Consider the following 9,593-nt stretch of genomic DNA (forward strand, 5'->3'; position numbering starts at 1 on the left):
TTAAAAAGAATTGCACATAAACCTTTTTTTTTTTTGTTAATGTCATTTTCCTTACCTCCACCGTAGCGCCTCATAACTAGAAGAAAATGTCTAAACTTCTTGACTATTAAGCCCCTGCCCATGGGCCCCAGGTTATTCTTCTAGTCCTGTCTCCAGTCATTTCTTCCAGCCCACCCACTCCATATGGCCAGTTCACCACACTTCTGACCCTTGGGCTGTTTTCATTCCTTCTTGTCTATCAACCTACTATTCTTGCCTCCTGGCATGTCTTTTTTTTCCCGTGTTCTTTTGAAATCTCAGGTATTCTTCTAAGCTCATTCAAATGTCTCCTCCTCTATGAATCCTTTCCCTTCTCCACCTTGTTTTTTTAAGATTTTATTTACTTATTTGACACAGAGAGAGAGAGTGCACAAGCAGGGGGAGAGGCAGGCAGAGGAAGAAGCAGGCTCCCCGCTGGGCAAGAAGCCCGATGCGGGACTCCATCCCAGGACCCTGGGATCATGACCTGAGCCGAAGGCAGACGCTTAACAGACTGAGCCACCAGGTGCCCCTCCCTTCTCCACTTGTATCCACCAACATGCTGCTTCTTCACACTCCCGGAGCACTTTGTGCACACCTCTATCCCCTGACATGTTCCGCCTTGGAAATATCAAGGACCAGATGTTGTTCATTTTGTGATTCCTATGCCGGACACACAGTCAGCTGGCAACGCTATTTTGTTAACACTGAAGAAATGATTGGAATTTACAAGAACAGGTCCAAAGTGTCAATAACAAGGATAGTTATTGATGACAATGATGGATGATTTTATGGGGGTAGCTCTCGTTCACTGAGTTTTACAGATTTTACAGAGGCTCAGAGAAGTTAAAGAAGTTCTCTTAAGACCACACAGAGGGGGAATATGCCAAAGGGAGGAATATTATGTACAGGCCTATCTTGGTTCCAAAGCCCATGCTTACTCTCATACAATATGTGTAATTTGGCCCGTGGTAAATGTATTCCAGACACCATGTTAGCATTTTACAAATATTGTTCTGCCCCTTATAATTACCCTGTAAAATCAACACCCTTGGGAAGTAAGAATCATCTCCATTTTACAGATGAGAAAGCTGAAGTGTCCCCAAAACTCAACCATCTACAATCCCAAATAGCCTAAAAAACTATGCAAAGTACAGCAGTAGCTAGAAACTTGCAACACAAATTTAAAACCCAAAGAAATGTTAGGATTTCAAACAAATTTTAACCAAATTCAGTCCACTGAATGCATACAAAGATCCACAATAAAAAAATAAAAATCACTAAGAAATTAAATATCTGAAGACATTCCATATTTTCTCACTTCACCAGCTCCCAGCATGGGCTCATCCCAACTCTCCAGCATCCCAAAGTGAACCTTTTATTCCAATTGGGACTGTCTTCCCCGTACATCACTCATTCTTATTCCTCCGATGTAGTCCCTCCATCTCTTCTCTCCAAACCTCCAACATCTATCCAATTTCCTCCCTTTCCTTTGTGTGTGGACTTCTCTCTTCTGCAGCATGCATGTCCTTTATGAAATAATCAGACATTATTCTTGTCATTTCATATCACTATACCTCTTGTGCATCACAACTTTGCTGTCATATCTTAACAATTAGGCATTCATTAGTCACATTATTTTACATCACTCTACATTATGGGTATGTATCTCAACTTTGATTTTATAACTATCCCTTAAGTGTGGGTCATTCCATAGTAGAGTAAAGACACAAATGCTTTACATTTGCAAAACACAAAGAACATTCAGGATCACCCTCAGTTGTTTCCCTCAACAATCCTTTGGACCGGGCAAAGAAGTTATCATTTTCATTTTACAGAGGAGGAAACTGAGACTCTAAGAGGCTAAAAGAATCACCCAAAGAGGCAATTAAGGAAGAGTTCAACTGCCAGGTGGGTCTTCTAACTTCCATACTCTTTCTACAAAGGCTTGCCGTCATACCCACTTATGGTGCCTGGATCTCCTCCTGACCTAAATCCCAGGCCCAAAGACAGAATGCTTAATCAAGGTGAAAAGTTGAGGTGGTAAGTACTGACGGCCTAGGATGGCATCAAAGCCCCTTTCCTCCCCACCCAAGAAAAAGATTCTCCACCCTGACATCTCTCTTTCCCCCAGGGGTTTGTATTACTCAGAAAGACTCTTGTCTCATGGACAAGACAGTCCCATCTCTGATGATGGGATGTGTCAGTGACCGGGCTATATGACATCACATGGCAAACCGGATTTAAAGAAACCCATGAGATCATCAGATAAGTAGTCTTTGTGGCTCTTTTTGTATTTAATGGAATGTTCTCATATTGACAGCATATGCAGTTTGCCATCTTGGAAACACTTTAAAGCTGGGTTTATACAGAATTATAACTTACGAGCAGAAAGAGGAAAATTCTGTTGCTCCCCTGGGTAATAAGTACTACGTTGTTCCCAGGTGATTTATTAAACTTTCCAAGCCTCACCTCAGTACTGGGCTCACAGAGATGAACTGGGTTCTACTCATAATAGGCACCAAAGCCCAATGCTACCGGTTTCATATATATGAGAAAGAAAATTAAGAAGACAGTTCAAAGTTGTTAAGCCAAGGCCTCCTTGAAAGGAGGAGGAAATTGCTCAATGTTATAAAATGTGCCTGCTCATGACTTTCTTTTTGCTTTTAAACAAGCTGAAAGTGAGGAAGGTAAGGGCTCTGTTCTGTCACGGCCTCAAAAATCCTGTGCAATCCCTGATTTATAGAAAAAAAAATTATTGCAAGCTTTCTATGCCTCAGATATTATGCCAAGTGAAAATCACTGAACATATTATCTCATTGAACCCACGTAACAAAGGTGTGGGGTATGTACTATTATCCCCTCTCTACACGTAAAGACACTGAAGTGAAACCTTCTTAATTTTCCAGGTAGGAAAAGAATGTATGAAATATTCCTTGCTTATAGGGATTGCTGAGCACAAGGTGCTGGTAACAGTCCCAACCGTTTGCCTGTCAGTCACATAGAACTCAAATGCTACCTTATGTCTATTACTGAACTGCAGTCACCCCGAACTTCCACTCCCAAACTAAGACTCGCATCCATTTACCATAACTCATTCTTTCAAGCCAGAGACATCCCAATAAAACAATACTGAATAAAAACACTGAAAAGAAATCCTGAGCCAAAAAAGAAGTGATATACTGAATTCGGACTCATTGAGACCTGGATGTGAATCCTGCATACCGAACCGCTGTGGGCTTTGGCTGCCTCCCCTATAAAAGTAGCCTACAAACTCTAAGACGAGATGAATTAGAATATGTACAATGTTATGTAACATATAGGAAAGCACCACGTCATTTTAACTGCCATTGCTGTCATTATTGTGAATAAGTGACAAAGAAGTAAAGTTACATAGAAGCAAGTAGGATGTGTTGTGGAAAAGAAATCAGACAGCTGTCTTTGGGCCAGGACATTGTCTCCTGGCGCTGCTAAGCGTTCATTCTCCCTGATCTGAGCTGCTTTCGTAAGAATGGAATGGTGCTCTCGCTAGCAACAGAAAAAATCATCCTGGTTCTCCTTCTCTTTCTCTCTCTTCCTCCCTCTTTCCCTGTCTCTCTCTCTCTCCATCTCTCTCCTTCTCTCCTCTTCCTAGAGCTTGGCTGCCTTACACTTTCAGCAAAATGACAGCTGAGCCTGATGTGGAACAGAAGAACTCCCAGATCGTGGCATTCCCTCTTAAGCCTAGCTGTGCTGGCCTTAAGTAGCCAAAATGGACATGATCTTGCAAATGGAAGGCACACACTCTATATCCTCGGGAGATAGCTAAGTCTGGTCAAGCAGACCACCCCCCCCCCCAGTCCCATTTGCTGACAGCTTCATCACGACCAAATGATTAGTACAAAGTCATCAAACATACCAAGCCCAGGGCTCTGTATTTCAAGAAATGCATCCACACAGGGAGAAAACGCCTCAGGTACACTTAATTTGCAGAATGGGGAGGGGTAAGGGTGGAAATCTTTGATTAACAAAACACTAAGCTACGAAGCACCAGAGTGTTTCTGAAAGCCAATGCTACCAAGTAAAATTCAGGCACTAGAGGCCGGATCTACTATCAAAATTTCCCTTCTGCAAAATGTTTACGCTGCAGACTTTTGCTGACCTTTTCTAGTAATGAAGTCAACCCTACCAATGCATCCATCACCAAGGCCTGGAAACTCAGGAAGAATTAGTACCCCTTTACTAGGTAGGGTAATTCATCCCAAGATGGAAGATAGGCGTTTTGTTTTTTAATTTTTTTTTAATTTAAGATTTAGTAGGTTCTATGATCACAGGGTTATGTTCCTTTTGGTAAAGCTCAGTCGTGAGTAAATTAAAACTGCAAATCATGGGAACAGAAATGAAAGACCCACTAAACTCTCCCTGAGCCACAATTATTCAACCTTAGTGCTCTGCATAACTATACCTCTTAAGGCTGCTAGATGGGGGGAAAGGTCCTCCAAATTGTGGCACCTGTGAATGATAATTCTATTACTAATCAGAATTAGTACACAGATATCACTGAATGGGTAGTTGTTTGGGGAGGGAGGCCACCTTGGCCATGGAGAAAGAACAGCCTTTGAAAATTAAGTTCATGGATGTGAAAATGTAGAGTACATAATGTTGCAACTCGGCCTAAATGTCTTCATAAAGTGCGAATTAATGCAGAGCCTAACTAGGCATTTGGAACGCTAACCTAGTTTTCTGTGATTAGCTAATAGCTAGCAATTTTGCTTACACTTTTATCCTCTCATTACATAGCAATGATGATTATTTAGTAAATACATGTGAAAGGCCACATACTCCATAGCACCTCTTCTGGGTTGGAAATAACCCCCGTCCTAATACTTGTATTTATAGAATTCAGTTACTGATACACGAAATCAAGTAGAGCTGTGATAAGGAGCCCACTACGGCCTCTTTTGGAGGCTCAGAACAGACCGGTTCTCAGATGGTCCCCTGTGATGGCCTGCCAAATGCAGGGTAGGAGCTGGCGACAGGGAGTTTGGGGGTCCAGAGCTTCGATCAATGTTAACCCTTTGTTAATCTTAAATGGACTCCGCTGGCTTGGCTGCTTTGCGAATTACTTATGATGGTGGAGAAAGGTAGGGGAAGGCTATTTTCTAACTAGTGAAATATTATGGAACAAGAAAGAGAGTTTGAAAGAGAGATGTAGAAGAGAAAGATGTAAGACGTGCTCTTGTAAGATGCTACCCAGGCCACCCCTGGACATAGGACTGGTATCAACCCTTCTAAGTCACCTGGGAATTTTTCCTCTTTGATGCAGGATGGGGTAAAAGAGGTCCCACTAGGATTTGGAGTGGTCACAGGGCACTTTTTACTGTCTGCCAACTATACAACCTATCTCTGAAGTATTATAGCAGTAAAATTCTTAGTTGGGTGGCCAAGCCCCAAACAGAATGATTTGGAATACAAGATGCCCCGTTCCTGCCCTCAAAGGAGAAAGTTGAAACTGAACAGTGGTATTTGGAACCAGGTCCAGGGTAAGCACAGACAAGGATTTTTAACATCCAGAACCAGGTCTGGCTTAGGGGGTAGGGACTGGCTGGGCTGAAGGATGCAGGAGACAGGGCCCTCCACTTCAGTACTGCTCCTATGTGTCTGCCCACAGGGGTAAGTTCCTGCTCTCCTCTTCTGGTGACTTTATGGGAAGCTGGCTGAGTCCCCAAATCTGCAGAGGGAATGCAGGCAGAAGGGAGCCCTGCAGATGGGTCCTACTCTAGCCACTGTAATGACAGGTGGGAGGGGAAATGGGGGAGACACCATCAGTGGGAGGAGGCACCGAACTGGGAAATACTGCTGATCCTGGGGCTTTTTTTACATGGCTCCCCTCTACACCACCAACTCCCTGCACCAACATAGACGCTGCTTGGAAATCAGAATCCCCTCCAACACAAGCGCACACACACAGGCGCAGGCAGGCACAAGCCCTGCCCCATTCACCTCATCCCTCCTGAAACCACAGACTGGCGCAAGTAGCCTGAGGTCAGTGCGTCTGAGCTAGCACAGCACATCCTTGCCCCTGGGAACAGCAGAGGCTACAGTCTAGAGTGGTATTTATGGTACGGTGTTATTGCAGGCAGATTCGGCCTTTCCTTGACGTGGAGCAGGGCGTGTTAGCATGTTTCAGACCATCATGACCAGTCCTGATATGCTTTGGGGAAGGCATGGAGGACCTCCACATCCCTCCAGTCCCTGCCGGTGGCACTCTCTAGTCCCGCATCCTCCTGCAGTCTCTTGAAAGTGCCTAGATACCAGGGCAGGGCTCTGCATCCATTTTGCCAGCCAGGAACCACCGAGTTTGGGAACTTTGAAAGCCAGGGGATGGGGGTGGGAGGTACCAAGGCTCAAATTTCAGGGCCAGAGTTCTCAGCCAGGAAAGCAGTTGAAAATCAACACCCATCCGCCTTTTCTTTCTTATCCCTCACCCCTTCTATGTTCCAGGACTCCATACAGATACTAACCATACCACACACAGACACACAGACACGGGCGCGCGCGGCCCAGCGCGCGCGCACGCGCGCGCATACACACACACACACACACACACACACACACACACACACACACACCTTGGGCTTAGGAGGTTTTTAATTCTGAACGCAGCAAACCCAAAGAGCTGCAAGGGTCTCTGCCACCACCCCCTTTCCCTCCTACACCGCGAGGCTACTTGACAGTCTACACACAATAAAACCCCAAACATTCCAAACAACACAACATAACCCAAGCCCGCCAGTGACTCCAGCGCGTCCCATACCTGATATGCAGACGATGAAATTGGCTTGAAGAAGAAAAAGCACCTCCCAGACTATTTCCATCCTCTGATTCTCATTCCAAGTGCATCACTCGACGGGAAAACAGGGGGGGAAGGGGGGAGCCCGACACGGCACACACACATACAAACACTCACACACTTGGAGCGAGCGCACACTCGCACTCCCACCCGACAGCCGGCCAGGGACAGTCACCCCCAAGATCAATATCGCAGTTTGAATTGTTCCGGCAAATCTCCCCTCGGGCTCGACGGATGTGCGCCCCAGATGTGCTGACACATGTCCGATGCCTCGCTGCCCCGGAGGTCTCCCCGATCGCCGGTCTCTGCTCCTCGCACGAGAGGCGGAAACAGCACTAGCAGCGGCGGCGGCAGCCACCTGAAGCCACCAACGCCGGGCTCTTCCTGCAAAAACGAGACCCCGATCCGCCTGGCGCCCCAAGAAGACATAGACGATAGCCCCCCGCCGGGCCGCGCCGCACAGTTCCGGGCCCCCGGCGCTCGCAGCTCGCTGGCTAAGCCCAGGTAGTCCGCGACAAGTTGCCCTCGAAGTCCGCCCCCCTCACCGGGGCATGGTCAGAGGCTGGCTGCCGCGCTCCGGGGCCGCTCTCCTCCTGCTTCCGGGGGGCGGGGGGGAGGAGACGACACCGCAGACAGGGGAGACAGAGAAAGAGAGGCAGGAATTATTGCCTGAAACCGCCGGCAGCCTCCGCCGACCCTCCCTGCTCCCCAAGTCCGCGCTCAGCCCGCCGCCTCCGAGCCCGGCTCGGGCGGCGCGTCCAGGGCGCCGAGCGCCGAAGGCGGGGAGCCTGGGACCCGGGCGCGTCGGGGGCCCGCGGGCTCCCCACGTCGTGCGCGCGCTTCCCGTTCCTCTGCTATTTTTCTGGGCTCCCCGGAACCCTCAGTTGCCTCGCTTCCATCGCCCGCAACTAGCGCCGCCGCCGCCGCCGCGATTTTCCGCAATGCAACTGCAGGGGTCGTTATTTCCTCGCCTACGGAGCCCGACTCTGCCCGATTCGGAGGGGAGGAGGAGGGCAGGTGGGAGCGGGAGGAGGGGGAGGAGGGGGCGGCCCGGCCAGGTGAGCGTCCCCGCCGCCGCCGCCAGCCTCCGCGGCGGCCCTGCCGCCCGGCGCCCGCGGGAGGAGGCAAGAGGCCGGGCTGGGGAGCCGAGGCTTGGCGCGGCCAGAAGGAGGAGGCGAGGGCTGGGCGTCGGAGCTGCGGGCCAGCGCGGAGGCGCCTGGGCCCCGGCCGCTCGGTCGCCCTCCAGGATTGGGGAGTTTCTCATCTCCTTGGAAAGAACTTCGCGCCAGCCGCTTGGGCGCGGGAGACCCGGGCGGGACTCAGCCGGGGCGCTGTGATGCGCTCTCCCTCTGCTGCGGAATAGTGGGGATTTTTTTTTTTTTTTTGCATAATTCATTCCCTGCCCTCTCCCTCTCGTCCCTCTCCTGCCCCCCTCCTCCTTCCCCCTTTCCGCTCCAGTGCCAGAACACTACTTACCCCAGAGTTCTCCTCTCAGCACGTTCCTAGACCAGGTGCAACTCTTGCCCGCGAGTCCCTCACCTCCCTCCTCCCTGAAGGCGGAAAAAACCGTCTTTCCAAGTCCGGGCGCGAGCAGTGGCCGCCGCCAACTGCGCCTCTGCTCAGCTCCGGGCGGATCCGAGACTATTGGAAACCCGGGCTTTACGGGAGCAGGCTTCCCTTCTTTTCGTTCTTTTTTTCTGTTTTTCTTTCAGGAAGCTCAAGTGCTTTGGAGGCTTTTGCTGGGCTCCAGAATACTCTGCCAGCGACACTCAGCAGCTTCCACCGAAGGAGATTCCCCCACCAAATCCGCGCGCGCGCGCGCACACGCCCAGCGCGCGGCTCTCCGAGGCCCCGGGGGAAGGTGGGGGCGGCGTGAGCACCACCCACCGCGGTGGCCGAGGCCGAGGCCCAGGCCGGAGGCCGCGGGTGCGCAGAACCGCTCGCCGCGACCTGGGGAAGGACGAGCAGCCTGGCAGCCGCTTGGAATGCAGATGCGGGGGAACCGGGAGGAAACCCTGCGCTCGGGACTGTTCGCCCGAGAAGAGGGCTGGGAGCGAGAGAAGAAAAGACAAATCATAGCACATTTGCATTGCCTCTGTCGCCGCAGCAGCGTTCTGAGAAAGCCCCAGACCTACCTCTTTGGGAGTGCTGAAGAAGAGGAGGGCACGGGAGGGAAATCCCTGGAAAGATCTCGGATTTCTCGGCGCGCTTGTCCGGATTGCAAACTGTGACGTTTGGAGATTTTGCACAAGCGCGGATGGACACACACAACAAACACAAACACACACGAAACCCGCAGGGGATTTTTTTACACTTTTTTAAATTTTATTTTTTGGTGTTTAGAATCCATTTCAGTGTGAGTCGCGGTCTAATAACCGCAGAAAGGGTGGATAAGTGGAGAGGGAGAAGGAAAGAGGGTACCGTTCATCCGCACACAATTTAGTGAGGCTTCCAGGCTGTGTGGCATCTGGTGGGGCAGGGTTGGAGCCAAAGGAGTAACACTGCGGCGCTCCCAGGCTTTTTGAACCGACTCCAAATGCCCAGGAGTCTGGCGGGTCTTTTTGCAGAGTGGCGGGCTGGGGGTGGAGGTGGGAGGGAGCGGAGCCGAACAGCCTGAGCATCCTGGGCTGGGCTGACTTGGGGCGCTGCGTAGTCCTGATGCCTCTGGGGATTGGGAAGAAGAACCACCCAGAAGACTTGCTTTAACAAGGAGGTGTGGCCGAGGGATCTGTTCTCTGATGAT

General features: G+C 50.0%; 1 protein-coding gene across 1 annotated transcript in view; it reads right to left on the minus strand.

Moving 5' to 3' along the window:
• CA10 (carbonic anhydrase 10 (inactive)) overlaps positions 1-7,013 on the minus strand; it is a 478,349-nt gene extending 471,336 nt beyond the window's left edge. Inside the window, exon 1 of the mRNA XM_087854513.1 lies at positions 6,815-7,013. Coding sequence (XP_087710639.1) covers positions 6,815-6,875 — 61 coding nt within the window. The 5' untranslated portion in view covers positions 6,876-7,013. The remainder of the gene's footprint in view (positions 1-6,814) is intronic.
• Between the last annotated feature and the right edge of the window lie 2,580 nt (positions 7,014-9,593).

The sequence above is a fragment of the Ursus americanus genome, chromosome 23, assembly GCF_024610735.1.
Source record: "Ursus americanus isolate L20-20 chromosome 23, mUrsAme1.1.p, whole genome shotgun sequence".
Taxonomy (NCBI): domain Eukaryota; kingdom Metazoa; phylum Chordata; class Mammalia; order Carnivora; family Ursidae; genus Ursus; species Ursus americanus.